Raw genomic sequence first — 21,716 nt, forward strand, 5'->3', positions numbered from 1 at the left:
TCTAATTTAAAAAAAGTTTGCTTTCCATATGTTTCCGCATTGTTGCATGCTAAAAATCTTCTAGTATTCTTATTTCCGCGGAAATATATGCAACTATTGCATCTGTAAATACTTCAAAGTTTTTTAAACTAACAAATGCAACTCAGCTTGAAGTACTCTTAAGTACCAAAAATGCAACTCTAGACCTGAGATTTGCTTCAGATGAGCGAGGCTGTTTGTAGTTTTGACGTTTATCGCTTACTTAACACACTTGTATTGGTACACTATGGGCAAACAAACACAATCATAAGCATTGTTTAGTATATAGTTTGGCAGCTTAATTCGAGGTTATGTTGCGAATAGAGTGTAAGGCACGCGCAGGCCGTGAAAATAGGCACTCCAATGAAGTATAATGAAGGAATTGATATTCGGAGTTTTTTCAACATTGGCCCTAAACCCTGAATCACAAAAGGGAGTGTAGTTAAGTACGAAAATGAAAAATGTAGTTAGGTTTTGCTCCTTTTTTAGCAGGAGATTTTCATTTTAAAAATGTAATATACAAACCAAAGTTCATTCTATTACTTTTTTAGCAGGAGATTTTCATTTAAAAAATGTAATACATAAACCAAAGTTCCTTCTATTACTCATTTTATCTATGGAGCTTATCATGCACTTTATAAAAACGTGCTTTTTATTTTTACGAACTTATTCCTCAATGAAAATAAATGAAACACGTATTAATGTAAGCATTAATCATGTTTCTTACTTCTTAAATGTTCTTTTTAAATATTATAAATGTGTTAAAAGTAGCAGGACTAAAATAATATTGACAAATCTGATATGTCAAACTAATTTTATGTAATAAAAATGGTTTCATAAATTGCATGCATTTTATAGATATGCATTATATTTTAAATTTTCTCTAACTATCGTTTTGTGCTGACTAAATTTTGCTTATGCATTACTTTCTTTGGCTATAAAAGATAACAATTCCAGGGGCCGTTTTCACCATCTTCGGCGAACGCTAACAAACACTTTATTTGAAAGAAATCGTTCAGTGATTCGTCAAATAAGGGTTACTTTAAAATAACGGGCGTTAAAAGTTCCCCTGTCACATGAGGAAAAATGAAGTACAACTATTTTTATAACATGACGATAGAAAGAAAATTTATTGGGGATTGCACTGCGACCGTTGATCTATTGTGCCCTCATCAGATTACGTCGCGTTCCAGGTGGATATGTTCCACCGTCTCTCCTGATCGATCACGAAATCGACATGAATACAAAATTATGTTTTTTATTTAGTTGAACGGCGATAGAAATTCTTATATTTTTCAAAAAATCCAGGAAACTTCAAGAAGAACCCTAAGTTTTTAATTATTTGTGTTTTGCTTTAACGTTGGCGGTGCGTTGCTTATAGATTGAAACAATTAAAGCGCGTGTGTTCAAAGTCAGATGTAGACGCAACGCAAGTGCCAAACGACTCAAAAGTCACCTTAAGCTTAGTTGCTTCACGTGTTATTTATCATTATTAATTAAAAATGATGGATCTCGTAAGAAGCTAAACTTAGGCAAGCTACACACGAGACATAGCTTCGTAGACGCGTACAAAATATTGAATGCAGCTACGATTTTCTACGCCTCAAGATTTCTTATGCTGTACCTAATACGCGTCTATGAAGATACGCCTCGTGTGCATCTTCCCTTGGATTATGTTCAAAGAAAAAATGCTTTGTTTTTTAAACTTTGCTAATATTCACATACATGTCTACTACTATGGCTGTCGCTTCCATACTACAATTTCATTATTTAAAAAAAATTTGTTCTGAAAAATGCAACCTTGTCACATGCGTTTTCAAACACGGTTGCCACACAATGTTTTCATTTAGGACCAAAATGCATCGATAAAAAGACCAGATCTCAAAAAAAGGACCACATTTTAGGTTTTTTATTGGTATACAAACAATTGGGATGTTTCATTGGTTTAATATATAAAATTTTTATAAAGTAGGAACTTGTTTTAATTCAAACTGCACAAACAAAAATGAAGTGCACCTTTAAGTATTATATGTTCACATTTCTAGGATTAGTCTATGTCTTTCACCAACCAAACGTTGTGAACCTAGTTTTGCTTGATTGCAATGGAATAAAGTGCATAGCGCAGTTAGGTTTTATTAAAGAACGGTTAAAAAATTTGCGTTGAGGCAAACTCAGTAAATCTATATCTATAAATCTTATAAAATAAAGTCGCTAAATGCCATGTATGCACATAACTTCACACAGAAAGCTCCGATTTTAAAACGGTTTTTGGCATTTGAAAGCTTAGCTACGTGAGATGGTACAGTTAATATAACTTGAAGATATATATTATAGGGGCGTGGCAAATTACCAAAATGTAGTAAAAAATCATAAAATTGTTGTTTAAACAGCTATAACTCATAAACGGATGGATGGATTTAAAAAATTCTACTTTTCAGTAAAACTTTGAAATATTTACCTTCGTTTTGCATAAAAAAAATACTTGATTCCTTTCTTATATCAGCCAAATTGTTTAAACAAAAGTAACATTTTTACTAAAAATTCGTGTGTGTGATTGTTCGGTGTCAACTGTGCGAGCAAATTACTTTTGAGTGAGGCATGATGCGACACATACGTATATACATACATAGCATTCGCTGCGTTATTTAACTTCGGCCGTAGGTTTATAGGTATGTACTATGTATTTTCATATCAGCTTCACACACATATGAATGATGTACATTCACAAATAATAATAAATGGTTAAGAATGCATACATCTCTTGAAAAATACTCTTTCGTTAAAAATATTGAACATTTCCTTAAAATTCTTAAACAAAAGTTTTATTTTTTGGTATTTTTGCATGTATCACTATCACTACGTAGTATAAAACAGAGTCGCTTTTTCTGTTCCTATGTCCCTTTGAATGCTCAAACCTTTAAAACTACGCAGCGGATATTGCTGCGCTTTTTTTTTTTTAGTAGATAGAGGGATTGAAGAGGAAGGTTTATATGTATAATAACATCCATTAAATAGTGGAGAAATGCTGTTATTTTTGAAGTCTTTGTCGCCGTCTCTTGTTCTCCCCGTTCAACAGTGTGTGCAATGCCATTTTCTCGACCGATCACCTGTTTTTGCAAGTGTTAATACTGCTTTTAATAACTGTGGGCCATCGTCTACATTGCTTTCTACTGCTAACTCAGATAATGAAAAGAGTAATATGTCTTATGCACAACAGCTCGCGGCTCCAGCTGTAATTGTTAATAAATCTAAGTCTACTGTAGCAAATGCCAATGCTGCTGATACTGCTAATGTTGTTGATACTGTAAATTATTCGACTGCTAATAACATTTCTGTTAACCTTAATGCTAAAGACATTGCCACTAAACTGCAAAAACTGCAAATGCCCACGTTGCTGCTGAACACATAGCCGCTGATAAAGTAAACACGAATGCTAAACCTACACCCTTGGCTGTAAACAAGATTTCTCACGATAATGCAACATTAAATGTGGCTGCTAACACTCAAGTTCAAATTACTGCTGTTAATGATATAGCAACCATTAATAATGACAATGCTGCTTCCAGCTCCACCAACACAGGTGGTGATTCTACCTCCGCCGCTGTGCGTTTGCCAAATGTTGACAATGCGCAACCGAGGCAGGTGACTGCCGTGCCGCCTCGCAGGACAATTTTTGTATCTCGTCTTCATTCTTCGCTTATGGAAAATGATATTATTAAGTATATAGAAGATAAGCTAGACCTTTCACAACCTATTAAAATAGGCGTTTATAAATTTAATTTTAGATATGATAGGGATATTTCATCATTTAAAATATCAGTGCCAGACGTTTATTTTGATAGAGTTCTTGAACATACATTCTGGCCGAAACATTCAATTGTGCATTTGTTTACAAAAAAAACTAACGCCGCAGGAACTTCAAAAAACTCAAAAATCCCTGCGGAAACAGTGAAAAAATAACCATTACGTACCAAAATGTTCGTGGCCTAAGATCGAAATTAAGTACCTTTTATCTGAATATTTTTATTTTTACTTCTCAAGTTATAGCTTTTACAAACCTGGTTAAAAGCTGATAATTTTAACTCTGAACTCTTTTCACGTAAATATGTAGTTTATCGGCGTGATCGTGAATCTAGAGCAGGTGGTGTCCTTATTGCTGTTAACTCGACGCTTCCATCTGAGTTGCTGCTATTGGACACCACAAATGACATTGAATTTATAGCAGTAAAGCTTGCCTTGCACAATTTTAGTTTGTTTATCTGCTGCTCGTATATACCGCCACGATCGGATATACACGTTTATACATGTCATAGCACTGTTATTTGTAGGTTGTACTCGCAATTGCGAGACAAAGACCGCCTAGTAGTTCTTGGTGATTTCAATTTATCATCAGTAAATTGGATCAATACCATCGACTCAAATTTTATGACTCCCACTACTCAGCACGAGTTTTTAAATAGCCTGCTAGATACATCTCTTCTCCAAATTAATAATATTTTAAATTCCAAAAGGAAAATCTTAGACTTAGTTTTTACAGATGACTCTGCGGGTATTACTCTAACCCGAACTCCCCCATTATCCCTTCCTGAAGACCCTCTTCATCCAACGCTTGAGATAGTACTGGATGTTGTTCAACCTGTGATGCTCGATGTTTCTAAGCCCAATCCCCGACCCCGGTCGAGATGTTTTTCAAAGACGAATTTTAGTGAGCTCAATAATTTCTGCCCATGACTGGTCGAGTCTTTATGCGTGTACAGACGTCGAAACAGCGACTTCCTTGTTTTATAGTTCTCTTGATGCTTTCCCCTCGTCCCCTGTGTCCCTCGTCGTTATTCCAGTACCACCACGGGTAAACCACCTTGGTTCTCAAAGCAACTATTAAGACTTGATAATATTAAATCTAGACTCTATAAGCGTTTCAAAAGATCTGGTAAAGCTATTGATTTATCTAAATATTTAGTGGCGCGCTCCAATTTTCATCGTCTTAACCAGCAGTGTTATAAAGGTTACTTATCATGTTGCAAATTCCAATTTACTAATAATCCGAAACGTTTCTACAGATTTGTTAATTCCAAAAGGAAAACTTCTGGTTTCCCATCTACTTTTATTTATGGGTGCAAAAACGCAAATTCTGATCACGAAATCGCAGATTTATTTGCTGAATTCTTTAAATCAACCTATTCATCCCAATATGTCCAGTCTAATCTTTATCCATATTGCTTGGAAAGTTCTAATATAATATTTTAAACCCATTTATTGATAAAGATACTGTTCTTAATAATCTTCTTGCATTGAAACCGATATCTTCACCGGGTCCAGATGGTGTTCCTAGTTGTGTACTTAAGTACTGTACTGTCAGATTATCAGAGCCTATCTTTAAATTATTTAAACTGTCTCTGGAATCCGCATCATTCCCATCTATTTGGAAACAATCGTTTATTATACCTTTGCATAAAAAAGGTAGTAGGTCTAATATTGAGAACTACAGAGGCATAGCTAAGCTCTCAGCTATCCCTAAAACTTTTGAGCAGATAATTACATACCAGCTTCAATACTTGTGTAGCTCTTTAATATCACCTTGTCAACATGGTTTTGTTCATTGGAGATCAACTACTACCAACTTGCTTGAATTTACGTCTTTTGTTATGAATGGTTTTTTAGATTGCAAACAGATGTAATTTACACCGACTTTAGTAAAGCATTTGACTCTGTTAATCACGAGCTCTTAGTTACCAAACTTGATCTTCTGGGTTTTCCAGCGCCTTTATTAGTTGGATTTCAAGTTATCTTGAAAATAGGACTCAGCGAGTCTTCTTTAACAACAATCTTTCAAAGTCGTTTGATGTAACTTCTAGCCATTTGGGTCCATTACTCTTTAACCTGTTCATTAACGACTTACCAAAGGTTATATTACATTCTAGAGTTTTTATGTATGCAGATGATGTAAAACTTTGCTACACATATCTGCCTTCGAACTTGTTCTGTTTTAATCAGCTTCAGGCCGATCTTGACTCATTTCAAAGCTGGTGTACTGCAGATTTACTTTTTTTGAATTCTCTAAATGTAAGCAAATGACTTTTCACCGTGTGAAGCCGGTCCTATCATCTTATACACTTAACGGCAACCCTTTGGAGCGGATATCTATTGTAACTGATCTAGGAGTTATTTTTGATCCGAAATTAAGTTTTACCACACATATTTCAACCGCTATAAACAAAGCAACTGGTGTATTAGGTTTTATCAAACGTTGGGCTAAAGAGTTTGATTACCCTTATTTCACAAAGATCCTTTATACCTCGCTGGTACGTCCTATTCTCGAGTACTGTTCATGTGTCTGGTCTCCGATCTATCAAATCCATGTTGATCGGATTGAGTCGGTCCAGAGACGGTTTTTAATTTTTGCATTACGAGGTCTCAACTGGGAATCAAGTACTCATCTTCCACCATACAGGAATAGACTTCTTCTAATTAATTTGCCATCTCTAGAGAATCGTAGAGTATTACTTGGCGTTATGTTCATTCACAAGCTCATCATTGGCGTGATTGACTCCCCTGACCTAATCAGTCAACTAAATTTTGCGGTTCCTGCTAGGGCGTCCAGCCATTTGTGCCTTTTCATTTACCTCTATGCCGGCAAAATTTTGCTAGAAACAGTCCCCTGCGTCATTGGTGCTCGCGGTACAATGACTTGTATAACTGCATTGGCTTTGAATGTTCGTTTGCTGCTTTACATACTGCTATACTCTTATGTTCAGCCTGATATTTTAATTTTATTTTTTCTTATACAATGCGATGTCAAATGTTTATAACATACAAATTTTCTATGTACCTTTTTTGAATTTTTTAATTTTAAGAATGGCTCTGTATTTTACATATATATCTGTCTATTACAATAATCAGTCGACCGCTTTGTGTTTGCGTCGACTTTAAATAAATAAATAAATTAATTAATTAATTAATGTGATGTATATATATAAAAGAAAGTGGTGTTAGTATTTATAACTCAAGAACGGATGAACAGATTTGGCTGAAAATTGGTGGAGGGGCAGCTTATAACCAGGAGACAGACATAGGATACTTTTTATCACGTTCTGCTTAGGGTCTTGAGATCAAAACGTGGACTTGGGTAATCCTGGGATTTGTTTGTCCAATATGGGTATCAAATGGAAGCTGTTTATGAGTACTTTGATACGGGATATTTTTGTACCCATGGGTGACTAGGGTCTCGAGATATAGGCCAAAACGTGGACGCGGGTACTTCTAGAATGTGTTTATAGAATATGGATTACAAATGAAAGCTGCTGATGAGTGCTTTAGTACAGGGTAGTTTTCATACCTATTGCTGACTAGGGTCTCGAGATTGAGGCCAAAACGTGGACACGGGTACCCCTAAAAAATGGTAATACATCATGGATAACAAATGAAAGTTGTTGCTGAGTACATGATAATTTTCATACCTATGTATTTGTGACTAGGGTTTCGAGATATAGGCCAAAACGTGGATCAGGGTAACACTAGGATGTGTTTTTACATTATGGGTATCAAATTGAAGCTGTTGATGTGTGCTTTAGTACAGAGTAATCTTTATACCCCTGGGTGACTAGGGTCTCGAGATATAGACCAAAACGTGGACGCGGGTACTCTTAGAATGTGTTTATAGAATATGGATAACAAATGAAAGCTTTTGATGAGAGCTTTAGTACAGGGAAGTTTTCATACCTATTGGTGACTATAGTCTCGAGATATAGGCCAAAACATGGACGAAGGTAACACTAGGATGTGGTTTTACATTATGGGTATCAAATTGAAGCTGTTGATGTGTGCTTTAGTACAGAGTAATCTTTATACCTCTGTGTGACTTAGGTCTCAAGATATAGGCCAAAACCTGGACCCGGATACCCCTAGAATGTGTCTGTAATATGGATATCAAATGAAAGCTGTTGCTGAGAGCTTTAAGTAATTTTCATTGTGATATTCGATTTAGTCGCATCAACCTGGCAAAACTGATAAATATACATGCGAAGCCGAAATAAATTCATGAATTAATAATACCCACATACCTATTTACATACGTCCTATTCGATTTGTCTGAAATTTGGTATATAAATTTGCCTATATTAGTATTTACGATCCTTTTTTTCGAGAAGTAGACCAGAGACGGGCTGGGACTGGGATTAGGACTGGGACTAGGACTGAGACTTGGAGTGGGACTGGGACTCGGACTCGGAATGGGACTGGAACAAAATACATACCACCCTCTGGGACTGGCCATAAGGGATGAAGAAAAATGGGAAAAACTTAAGAGAAGAGAAAAGAGGGAAAGAGAAGGAGACTGGGAAAGGGATAGAGTGAAACGAAGAAAGAGATGGATGAAGCAAAAAAGACGGAGGGAGGAGAGAATAAAAGGATTATGAAAAAGTGAAGAGGGGGGGGGGGGGGGGGGAGGGCAGGGCTAGACAGAAGAAGCTTATTAAAATGTATGCAGATAGACCAAATTTAGGGCAGAACAACGTCTGACGGGTCTGCTAGTCGTGAATAAAACTAAAACTAAGCAGTGGTGTTAATACTATTTTTATAGATGTTTAGGTAATAGTCTAGTTGAGGGGTCGACTACTAATACGCGGAAGGCGGAAAATGAAAATTGTAATTCGTTCAAAATATATTAACGAAAAACCGAAAAAAGACCCGCGGGTACCTCCGAAACCGGGGGTGAGATCCGTAGTATTTTTGCGCAGACCACCTTTATGCGTTGGCGGCCTTCGGCCGCGCTTATAAAAATTACCCTGCGTGGGTCCAACTCCGGTTTGGAGACCAAAACTATATCCGCACAAAACACTTATGTTCACAATTTTTTTGTGGGTACACAACACAACAACAACCACATGAAAATCGCCAACGTCAACTGCAAATATCTCCGGGCAGAGATAAAATGTTTCTTTCCCGCCTTCGGATTATTGTTCTCGAGATTAATACGCGTCTTTTGACACCTCTCTCGACATTTTTTGACGCGTATTAGCATTCGACCCCTCAACTAGACTTATACCGATGTTTACTTTTTCCCTAACAGTTTAAACTTCATACCAGAGCCCAGATTCGTAAGTGTGAGTTGGAACTCAGACTAAAAATCAAGCGTCTTAAAAGTTTCAACTGTGTAATAACTGAATACCGATCGAAATATCTAACCACTAAAACAAGTATTTTTTCTGATAAGTCCATTGTTTCATCAAAAATTAATGACAATGTGTTTGCCCGAACATTCAACACTTCCCTTTTTAATGCCTTGCCTAAATTATCTACCGGGTGAAATGTCATTGTTCTGCTACATTTTATAGATAAATCAATTTTCGTGGTAAGAATTCCATTGAAGTGTAAATTGGTTAGGTATTTCAATTATTTTATACGATGGTTAAAGATTAAGTTGAAACACGACTTTTCTAGTCTTTAGATTTACCGAAAGTGCCGGCCACCATATTTATTTTCAAGGTTGCCCTCCATTTTCATATCGATAGTTTTACAATATTTACAAAGGAGTTGCTTAATTTCTAATAACTTAAGCTACATGTCCATAATGGGTTTACAGAAGTAAATTGAAATTATGTGTGGGTAATAGATTTGCCGAAAATATTATTAGCAGCATTTTGAATTTTTGTTTCAGTGAAAAAGAAATAAAAGTACCAAATCCGTGCCGAACAAGAACCAAAATTGAGAAAAAGGGACCAGCGGACCATATGGGGTTGAAAAGGGCCATTTTTTGTCCAAATGGACTGAGGTAGCAACCGTGTTCTCAAATGCAAGCTTCCACATCAAATACATACACATATAAGTACTTCGACATTACGAAATACATTGTCGCGTTGTAAGCCAAAGTATTTTTGCATAAAACCTTTTTGACCACCACAATACCACAGATTAAGTGTAAAATTTCACAAAAATAATACATTTTTTCGAAAAATCACACCGAATAACTGCAGTCCTTGTTTACGAATTTAGAAACAATGAGAATGGCAAACACGAACGAGTATGAAATATAATGTCAAAACGTATATGCACATGGTTGTATTTCAATGCACGAAAATGCTTTAAAAACGCATGAAATTGTTAAATTAAAGTTGAAAAAAAAAAATGTTATAAACTTTAATATAAATAAAAAGCTTCTTTTAATAACAACAAATACGCATTATATATTCTATTTATCCATCAATTGGTAAGGTTTATCTCACATTAAAATTTAAGCTAAATAATCTAAAGTTTTTTTTGAAATTGAGTCGAGAACTGTGCGTGTGAATGTGCGAATTTCACCGGCCAGCTGTTAGTTGCGCTACTTGGTAAAATTTACAATGATCGTAAGCAATGTTTATATGTAGCTTGTCGCCGTGAGGTAAGGGCAGAAGAAACATGCAAATATTCGGACGCATAGGGTTTTCATATTTGCCTTTTCATTCCGATGAATGTAATCACCGTTGAGGCAAACGCCTGAATAAGTTGGTTGATCACGCATGCAATAAGTTGGTTGATTTTAAATCAATGTCGATTATGTTCGTTTAAGCAAGTTGGATCATTGAACACGATCATGTTGCCAAATGTAATCGAAGGTTGTTGTGTTCGATTTTTGCAGTTCATTGGTCCCCACATGACACCAACCATTTCTTTAATTGCAATGTGGAACCAACGCCTCTAACACCCCTTTCATTATAGTCCACCCCTGTCGAAACAGCAAGTTTCCTTGGACTCCCGTTAGAGGACATTGATGACAATTTGTGATCGGTTGCAGCTATTAGGTGGGGCGAAACATTGCTACAACAACAACAACAGGTAGTACCTCAAGACTTGGCACATCAATGGAAGACATGGTGGGAAAATTTTCAGTCGGTGAAGAATTTCACGGTGCTGCGCTGTTATTCTGCATTATTGTCTGTTGCTGATGATATTCAATTACATATTTTGTGGATGCAAGTTCCTCTGCATATGCCACCGTCGGACATCTCCGAATAAAACGAGGTCGATGGTACGCTGGTTTCGGCCAAAGCAAGATGCACACCACTCAAGGGTATGACAATACCACATTTAGAGCTACAAGCCGCAGTTTTGGGTGTCGCCTAAAAGAATCATTGGTCCACTGTCATGACTTTCGCATCAATAGTACAACATTTTGGAGCGATTCCAAAACTGTCATATTGTGGATTCGTTCAACTAGCAGAACTTACAAACAGTTTGTCGCATTCCGCATAGCTGAGATTCTAAATACGACAATATCAGATCAATGGCGATGGGTTCCTACAGCGCTTAAAGTAGTAGACGAAGCAACGAGAACGTCTACAACATTTCAGTACGGTACACGGTCAAGATGGCTGAATGGTCCATCCCTTCTCTATGAAAAAGAAGTACGATGGCCGCGGGAAACATGCGAATTGATGTCTGAACAATGTGCTGTGGAGGAAGCACCTAAAAGAGTCATGCTTAAAAACCAAGGGGAGTATCCAATCAAATTTTGTAATTTTTCTTTATATTTAAAGCTCACCAGAGTTCTGGCCTGGGTACTAAGGTTCGCTAAAAACACTAGATGTGATATTCGTCACAAGGGGGAATTAAACCCCATGGAAATTGCGAATGCGGAAAAAACAATTTTACGTCAAGTTCAAACCGAATCATTCGCCGAAGAAATACATTCCATTAAAACGAAGAAGTCAATATCGAAGTCATCAGCCATATATCAGCTAACGCCGTTTTTAGGCGATGATGGTTTGTTGAAGGTCAACGGTAGAATTGATGCCGCCTATTGTTTACCTCTCCGCGCGTCGTCCTGTAATTCTGCCACAAAATCACCACGTCACGCGTCTAATCGTCCAGCAATACCATAGTAAGCTGAATCACCAAAATGATCGTCTGGCAATAAATGAAATACGCCAAAAATTTTGGGTTCAACGCCTAAGTGCCGTGTTGAAATCCATCAAGAGGGAGTGTCCAGTGTGCATTTACAACAATGCGAAGCCAGTTACACCACTCATGGGTCAGTTGCCAACAGATCGCCTTACACCATACGTTCGCCCATTTTCTTACGCCGGTGTCGACTATTGTGGGCCATTTTTTGTTGCAATTGGTCGAAGAAGGGAGAAGCGATGGGTTGTACTATTCACGTGCCTGACAACACGAGCCATACACTTAGAAATAGCGGCCGATCTCTCGACTGACGTATTTATTATTACCTTTAGACATTTTGTCAACCGCCTAGGAGTGTCAGTGAAGATTAGAAGCGACAACGGTACTAATATCGTGGGAGCCCAAAAAGAACTTAATGAAGAAAACCGTTTATTTGACTTTAATCTTATTGAACAGGAAATGTCTCGCCAAAATATTGTCCATCTAACCCATCACCAGGAGGTTGCTGCGAGCGCCTTGTACAATGTATCAAAAGGTTATTACAACGGGTCTTAAAGGAAGAAGCTCCGCAACTGGAAACGTTGAGAAGCGTACTTATAGAAGCCGGAAACATCGTAAACAGCCGCCCCCTAACTGAACTGCCTGCAACGCAAGAACACGAGGAGCCTTTGACACTCAACCCCTTTCTGTTAGGATGCCTCAACTCAACGCAAACTCCTAGTATAAGCGACGAGCATGTATGCCTTCGAAAACAATGGCGAATATCGCAAAATATGAAAGATCGACTGTGGAAGAAATGGACCACCGAATACTTGCCTCAAATTTTACGACGCTCCAAATGGAGAGATCAAACAACACCTTTAAAACCGGGGCAATTAGTGATTGTATGTGATCACACTGTACCACGAAGCAAGTGTTGAATCAGGTACTAGTTCAATACCTGATAGTGCTGAGAGCAACAACAATGCTCTCATTAACAACAAAGAATGTGCTCCTAACAATGCTAATGTGAAGCAGGTATTAGTTCAATGCCTGATAGTGCTGAGAGCAACAACAATGCTCCCATTACAAATGATAACATTAGGCACACCACCACTGGTAATGCTGTGCTTTCTCCACAACAAATCAATAATGAAAGGGAATTTGAAGAAAATGCTTCGTGGGCAAAGGTAAACAACAGAAGGCGAAATAACAACGTAGTTGTTGTTGGTTCCAATTCAAGCACAGAATTGTGCATTGCTGATCGTATGATGTGGGCGCATCTGTCGTCATTTGATCCTAAAGTCACTGCTGATGATATTAAGAATTATGTGTGTAAGCATGTAAATATTGATAAAAAGGCTCTCTCTTGCTATGCATTAGTTAAAAAAGATGACCCAGCAGAAAATCGTACCCACGTTAATTTCAGGTTGGGTGTTCTATCTGCCGAGTTTAATAGTATTCTTGATGCGAAAATTTGACCTATAAATGTAAGAGTGAAACCTTTAAAGTTTTTTCGCACACGGGGAGATCGCAAACGAAAAGATCGAACCCAACAACAAAATGTGTAGAAGCCAGTACAACAACAAGATGCGTTGAAGCCGGCGAGGCTAATAATAATAATATATATGACTTTAAGGTGTATTTCCAGATTGTCTCTGGCATTCGAACTAAAGGGGAGGCAGTACGGCTCTTTGGTTCTCGTTTGGATTTTGATGTCATTGTGTTTGTTGAAACCTGGCTTACTTTTAATTTCTTTGACAGTGAGTACTTTGACTCCAATTTGTATAACGTTTACCGCAAAGATAGAGACTCCCTAAAAACCGGCTGTGATAGAGGTGGGGGCGTTCTCATTGCTGTTCAAAGAAAATTTCAATCTCACTTGGTTGCGCTTGATAATTGTGATTCGCTTATGGACCAGCTATGTGTCAGCATTAAGGGAGCTTCTTCGCCAAGCTCGCTGTTTGTTATTGCTTCATACATTCCACCCAATATCGCGGATTACATTTATAGTGCACATACTGATAATGTGACCTCTTTAATTCTAAGTAAGGTAGCTGATAATCATGTTTGTGTATTAGGTGACTTTAACTTATGTAATGTAGGCTGGTCTCCTATATCGAACTCTGGCCTTATGCCCATAAATATTAGTAAGTCGCATGAGTCTTATCTTGTAGACAATATTTTGAGCGTTAACTTAGTGCAAATTAACAAATATGTAAACAAGCTTGGCAGAATTCTTGATCTTGTTTTCGTCAGTGACAATATAAACACCTCAATCGAAGAATGTCATTTTCCTTTGTCGCCATCTAACTTGCATCATGTTCCTCTGACTATTAATTTTGAGTTTTATAAGTTTGCATCAAATGTCTCTGCGGAAAACGTACGTTTTAATTTTAAAGCCGGTAATTTTTCTGAATTAAACTTATGTTTATCTGAGCTTAATTGGGATGAATTATTTTCTACATCTTATGTCTCAGCTAGTTTTTGTATCTTTAAAGACATATTATCTGAAGTGTGTCTGAAATGGGTTCCCATTGTCCGGAAAAAAACATATAAACTTCCATGGTACAATCGTCGCCTGAAGAAGTTGAATAATCTGAGGAACAAATTCTTTAAAAGGTACAAGGCTACTGGTAACTTTATATTTTTTGAATCATATCAGAAATACATGATGGAATTTAACTGTTTGGATAAATTTCTTTTTAGGAATTATATACTTAATGTTGAGTCGGGTATAAAAGCCTGTCCCAAATCATTTTGGAGTTTCATCAAATCAAAAAAATCTATCTCTAGTATTCCATCTGCTATATTCTTGGAGAACGAATTTGTGGATGGTTCACGAGACAATCTTTCTTCCGTAAATTTTGGATCTCTCAGACTTTCATCTGAGGATGTATTAAACGGATTAATGGGTCTTATGCCTTCAGAAAAAACTGATATTGATGGTATTTCGGTTTTTTTGCTCAAAAATGCGCCAGCGTTAATTTTACCAATTACAATTATTTTTAATATGTCTCTGGCTTCAGGCTATTTTGTAGAAGATTGGAAAATTACATGCATTACTCCTACTTTCAAAAGTGGAAATAAGAATAATGTTTGTAATTATCGTCCGATTTCAAAGCTGTCCACAATCTCGAAGCTTTTTGAGGTTATTGTAAAGGAGAAAATATATTTTGCAACAAAAAGTCTTAATGTAACCAACTCGTGGGTTTGCTTTCTGGATAGTGACTGACCATTTATTCATTCTCTTCGTACATTATTCTTATTACTACCCTACAAGACGGAGGTAACCAGTTCACCCACACATTCAAAGCTTTTTTCGCTCTCCACAAACCATCGACGTTTCATGCTGTCATCGAAATGACAGTTCATTAATTATTCCGGAAAAATTGAAACGCAAAAAAAATATAAATTGTTTACAACGAAAAATATCTTGTGCTTTTAGTTGTGACATGTGACGGAAATTAAAAATTTTGTTGCAGAGAACACCTTTTTGCGTTGGCGACCTTCGCCCAAAATAACATTAAGTTAATTTGAGTTGTGACATGTGACGGAAATTAAGAATATTGCTGCAGAGACCATCTTCTTGCGTTGGCGGCCTTCGCCCAAAATAATATTAAGGGTAAAGTTTTACAAGACGGTACACCACCTAATTTAAAAATATCAAATAATAGTAAAAACGGAGCTCGAAGCGCGCCTTTTGATTCCACGTTTGATAATTTTTGATAAAAATTGGGTGGTGCACCGTCTTTTAAATCGTTACCATATTAAGTTGTATAGAATCGACGGGATGGCCTACAAGGTTTTATGTCAACTAAATCGCTCCCGATATGGTCGGGTTAGTACCTTAATGGTTCCCGGAACGTACCCGATCTGCATCCGGCAAAGGACCACCAAAGTCCATAACGGGGTGTCCTTATCGCTACAACAACAACAACATTATTTACTTTCTGATTTTCATTCATACGTATGTGCATTTTTAAATAATTAAAAAAATATTATATTATTCTAATAGATAGCATCTCCGCCGGGTTGCGATTCAGCTCAGAATATGCCAAAATCAAAGGAAATCTACAAAAACAATGTACTTTACAAGCAACATGCTTTGGAATACGGTACCAAACTGGTTGGATGTATTTCCCTAAAAAAGGCTGGAACTACGCATCTTGGTTTGCCAGTATTTGCTTCGGTAATTTATATTGATTTGTAGTGATTAAAAATTGCAATAGTAGATAATGTAATGTGAATTAAAATTGAATAGGTAGCCGGAGCAAAAAAGGCAACTGATCGGCCTGCAACTGTTATTTATGTGGTGCCACCGGGAGCTGCTGCTGCTATCCTAGAAGCATTAGAAGCAGAAATGTCTTTGATTTTTTGCATCACCAAAGTTGTGCCATAACATGATAGGGTTCGCGTTAAGAACGCTCTCGTAAGGCAAAAAAAATCGCGTCTAGTCAGGCCCGATTGTCCAGGAATCATCGCACCAGAAAGGGTAAGTAAATTGGCTACCATATTAAATATATAAGCAACATGTATGAATTTTTTAGTGATAATTTGTCATGCTTTTGTTGATAATCAACTGAAGAATGCAAATACGACAGAGTTCGAAGTTCATGTGAAAACCAATTAATTTTTTTAATTAGCATTTGGAGAGAAAAATACATATGTATGTATGCATAGAACTGCATAGAAGGGGAGGAAAAATGAATTATTATCAGTAGATTTGCAAGATTTTTGTCATTTCCCCTGCATCGCAGTTGTCATTACATTGCGTTAAGAGAGGACATCAACACCTTACTACCCACAGCCAGTTAAAATTATTGTAAATTTTGCTCTTTTCATCACTGTTTCAAAGCGTGGAAAGTTATATATCGAGCATTCCATGGAGAATGGTGCATTTTAGCAGACTTTCGCATTGCCGGCATTATTAATATTCAATCCCTAGAAGGTTTAATGTAGTCATATCAATAGTTCCCGAGATGGTGGGGCTAGTACCACAATGGTGCTTGTTACCCGAACGTAGATAGATAGATCATTTATTGAGGATTGCACAGTGACTTGCACATCTCCTTCACAGCACCTCATCCTAGCCGACTTCCTTGATGAACCCCAGCAGTGTTCTTTGCTTGAGGGATTAAATGTGGGAATGCTCTGGCCATGGTGAGCCCATAAACTTAGCCCTACGTCTTGAAATTGCGCCGCAATCTAGAAGGATATGGTCCACCGTCTGCTGATCCATCACAAAATCGGTATGTGTTGTTCGATACTATACCCAGCTTTTGCATGTGACTGTTCAGTCTACAGTGTCTTGTAAGAATAGCCGTTGGGGTTCTTAGGTTATCTTTTTGAGAGGCCTATTAATGCCCTATATCGAGTTGTCCTGTAACCCCCTAACAGTAACTTAGATTGACTCAGGCCTGGCATATTGCGCCAGTGTTCTTCCCTATTTCCCTTTCTTCTACTAATAGATGCCCCTGTGGGCCAACTGGCAGGAACGGCTCGGGATCGATGGGTCATACAGTTGCTGCCTCTCTTACCGTGTTGTCCGCCTGTTGTTGTTGTAGTAGCAGTGCTTCGCCCCATCCAATAGGTGCGACCGATCACAAATTGTCATCAATGTCCTCTAACGGGAGTCCAAAGAAACTTTCTGTTTCAACAGGGGTGGGCCATAATGAGAGGAGTGTTAGAGGCGTTGGTTGCACAATACAGTTAAAGAGATGGTTGGTGACATGTGGGGACACATTACAAGCAGGACAATGTTTTGTATGTCGGGGTTGATTGTGGATAGGTAAGAGTTTAACCTGTTACGTTATCCAGCTCGAAGTTGGGCTAGAGTGACTACTCTCGTTTCCCTAGGGAGAGTGCGTTCCTCCTCTGCTAGTTTTGTTCTTTGAGTACAGGAATCACCGGCATAGAGGTCCGACGCCTGTTTGTGGAGTTCACTGAAGACATGCTTGTGTTTTTTAGCTTCAAACGGCTGTGTTCTCAGGTGCCGTATTTCCTCATAATGTAATGAGGCCGTGAACAACAAGAGCCACAAAAGATTTATAAAAGTTACGAGGACGCTGGATTTTGGAATCTAGCCCAGAGCAACCTGTCCGATGCAACCATCCCTTGCACGTGAAACACTGACAATTTACTTATTTGACTTTATTTTTTTAATTTAATTTATTTATTATTACGGCTGTTTAGGCCCAAAACTTAAACTACTATGTACAATTCATTGTTATAATCACTTATTTCTATTGAATATGCTGTTGGAATGCCATGTGATTCCGATCAGCATATTTACTAGCGTGACGGAGGGACGAGTCTGGGAGCCACTCATTAAAGGAAGGTTGGAAAGGACGCGTTTCCAATCCTCCAGTGCTCCCAGCTTAAGGCAACAAAATTTGGAACTTATATTTTTCAATTATATGTGTATTTTAAGCTTTCGGAAGGTATTAGTCTCCGATCAATGAAGCTAAACATGTCTTTGGATGTTGGAAATTGAAAATAAGTGTATCCAATCACCCCTCAACTTTGTTTAGTAAAGACGCTGTCGGAATGCATGAAGATTCCGATTAGCACAGCTCAACATATAATGGGAGGTTGAAAAGGACGTGTTTCCAATCCCCCTTGCTCCAACTTTTATTTGGCCTTATTTTCGTTAATTTTGTTACACATTATATAATTTTATTGTTATATTTATGCTGTCGGAATGCGAATGATTCCGATCAGCAACAGTAAATACCAGCTGGAAATACCGAATTCCAGCGAAATTAGTTGTTGGAACTGTCTGGAGTTACAGGTGGCGACCGATTTTCTTTTCCTTAGGGCCGGATGCATTGTATTTTGCTGCTACCATTATTACCATTCCCTTTTCGCGCTCCAGTATCGGTATATCATGTAAAAAAATAAAAGAAAAAAAACTGTCTTATTGGAAGGGTTTTACAATGCTCCAATAAACTTTTTTTAAAAGTATTGAAGTTATTACTACTTTTTATGTGATTAGGAAGTTCATTGAAATATTTCAGGCCCTTATATATATGACCGTCCTAAAAAGATTCTTTTCCGGCAAACGCAGCAAACCCATTTCTCAGTACTGGGGTCAGGAGAAGGACCCGGATTGGGGTCGATACCTTCCCGGAAGAGGAGAGTATGGCGCAGACCCGCTGCAAGGATCTGCTGGGGGGTTGACAATTTGTGGGAGAGACGCAACAAATTAAACATGGAGTCCGCCTGCTCATTGCCCTCCACTCCCCTGTGGCCTAGGACCCAGGCCAACAGTACTACGTTGTGTGCTCCTAATTGATTCAGCTTTTCTACGCACTGAAGGACAAGTGCTGACTTTATTTCGAACGCCGCAAGTGCCTTTAGTGGAACCTGACTGCCTGACTGAGTATGGCAATTGTTTCTTTGGGGTATCAGCGCTGAAGGTTCAGCTTAGCGCACTAACTTATGGCGAATACTTCCGCTCGAAAATGCTCGGATGTGCTTTTAGAGTTACTGATATTTTGGTTCTGGGTCCGAAAACTCTGGCTCCAATCCCCTCTGGCGTCTTCGAGCCATCTATGTACCTTCCGATCTTGAGCCTAGTAATACATTGCACCCGCCTATACCTATACAGCCGTACCAAGAGACGGAGCAGCCCATTACATATTGGCACAACCGGAGCACTGCTGGACATCCATCCTATATGAAAGCTATGCATTCAAAAGTGTTTGTACCAGTGGCTGGTGCACACTGAACTGGACCAATGTATGCTATATTGAGGCCTTCACAAATACCAAGCTATGTTTATGTAAATAATGTTACTGCTAATGTCAATTTGCACGGTTGAGCACATACAGTACCTACGTTTATACAAGGTGGAACACCACACTACCTACATGGCGATGTAGCCACCGATCAGGTTGTTGTAAGAGATTAATTAAAATGTGTTATTCATAAACACTGATTCTTATATTTTTATTATCATTAAACTGTAGACTAGACTCATGACGGGTATTCTTACTGGATACTGCCTTCTGGCGTCACATGCCTTTAAATTAGGCTTGGTCAGTGATAGCAGATGTAGGAAGTGCGAGTTGGAGGAGGAAACGATCGATTTCATTCTGTGCTCGTGCCCTGCGCTTGCCGGGCTAAGACTCCAGCTGACAGATGTCAGATCTAGAAGCAGCAAGTGGCTTAAGTTCTAGGAAGCCGCTAACCCGCTGGAGCCATGAGAAGCGTGGGTGCACTTTGGGTGTCCCAAGACAAGTTCCGTAACTGCTCCGAATAATTTGATAGATAGATAGATTAGATAGGGATCTGTTCTAGGTCCAACTCTTTGGAATGCGGTGTATGGCGGGGTGCTACAAAACCACCTTCCCGGAGGCACGGAAATTGTCGGCTATGCAGATGATATTGTCGTAGTAGCAGTGGCCAAGAAACTTGATCTGCTCCAAGCATTATGTAATGACGCCATGGGAAGAATAGAGGAATGGTTGACGAACACGGGGCTGGAGATGGCTAGCAATAAGACAGAAGTGGTTCTGATGAGCTCAAAGCGGACTGTGGATGAGTTGGTCCTAGCCATAGGAGATTTTCAAATAAATTCAAAGCCCTCCTTGAAATATCTAGGAGTAATCATTGACTCAAAACTAACTTTTAGGGAGCACTTCAGGGCGGTGGGGGACAAAGTTTCTAGAGTTAGTGGAACCCTAACGCGAATAATGCCCAACATCGGCGGCCCAAGCGAAGCTACCCGTCAGCGATTATCCAACGTAACCAGCTCTATAATATTATATGCAGCACCAGTATGGCACAGATCTAAAATGGTCCACCAAAAAGATATACTAGCAGCCTACCGCATTACTGCTATACGAATAGCATGTGCTGTTCCAACGACGCGATCCATGTTTTATCCAGGAAAATCCCAGTAGATCTACTCTCAGGTGAAATGGCCGATCTGTATGGCATTGGATTCAGCCGACCATCTGAAGATGCTAAGAAAACCGCAAGGTCACGAACAATAGTTAGGTGGCAAGAACGGCGGGAAGATTCGAGAAAAGAGCGCTGAACCTTCATGCTAGTCCGGGATATAGCGGAATGGTACGAGCGAAAACACGGCAAACTAAATTACCATCTCACACAGATATTGAGTGGGCACGGTGGCTTGAAGGAATATCTACATAAGCGTGGGATAGAGGAGGATCCTTTCTGTCCAAGCTGTCCGTCCGAATTGGAAGGCGCAGAACATGTAATATTTCACTGCCCTCGTTTTCACGGCGAAAGACTGTCTGTAAACAGAGTTTTTGGAGAGGAACCTTCCATTAGGAATTTAGTTCCACGAATTTGCGGACAAATAGATTGTTGGATTGCTGTGAGCAAGATGGCCTTTATAGTAATGACGAAATTGATGATGCATGCCGAAAGGGAGCGTAGAGAAATGCGCATACGAAGTAGTGGCGACTAAATCGCCTTTGAAGTTACTTTACCAGGTCCTGATTCTAGTTATCTGAAATTTCTCTTGTGCCTTTGGAAAAGAGCTATGTGTGGAGCCCTATTTATGGAACACTTTTCGGCTTATATTAAAAACTTTTAATCTATTCTTACTGATATGAGTTTCTTTTTCATTCTAGGTATTTTGATTTTGACGATGTGAGGATAGAAATATCCCAAATATTCCAGCTGTGGCTGTAAGAACATACATTTGCTCAAATTAGAAGAAAACTGCACGGTTGAGCACATCCAGTATCTACGTTTATACAAGGAGGAACACCACACTACTTTCACGGGGATGTAGCCACCGATCACGTTGTTGTAAGAGCTTATTTTAAATATGTTATTCATAAACACTGATTCTAATATTTTGT

At 38.4% G+C, this 21,716-nt stretch overlaps 1 protein-coding gene across 1 annotated transcript in view; it reads left to right on the forward strand.

The window, feature by feature from the left end:
* Positions 1–21,716, forward strand: part of LOC137244337 (succinate--CoA ligase [ADP/GDP-forming] subunit alpha, mitochondrial-like) — a 288,970-nt gene that overhangs the window by 266,177 nt on the left and 1,077 nt on the right. Inside the window, exons 2-4 of the mRNA XM_067773217.1 lie at positions 15,893–16,066; positions 16,139–16,369; positions 21,483–21,663. Of these exons, the coding sequence (XP_067629318.1) occupies positions 15,929–16,066; positions 16,139–16,276 (276 nt within the window). The 5' untranslated portion in view covers positions 15,893–15,928 and the 3' untranslated portion in view covers positions 16,277–16,369; positions 21,483–21,663. The remainder of the gene's footprint in view (positions 1–15,892; positions 16,067–16,138; positions 16,370–21,482; positions 21,664–21,716) is intronic.

The sequence above is a fragment of the Eurosta solidaginis genome, chromosome 3 (genome assembly GCF_040869045.1).
Source record: "Eurosta solidaginis isolate ZX-2024a chromosome 3, ASM4086904v1, whole genome shotgun sequence".
NCBI classification, from domain to species: Eukaryota; Metazoa; Arthropoda; class Insecta; order Diptera; family Tephritidae; genus Eurosta; species Eurosta solidaginis.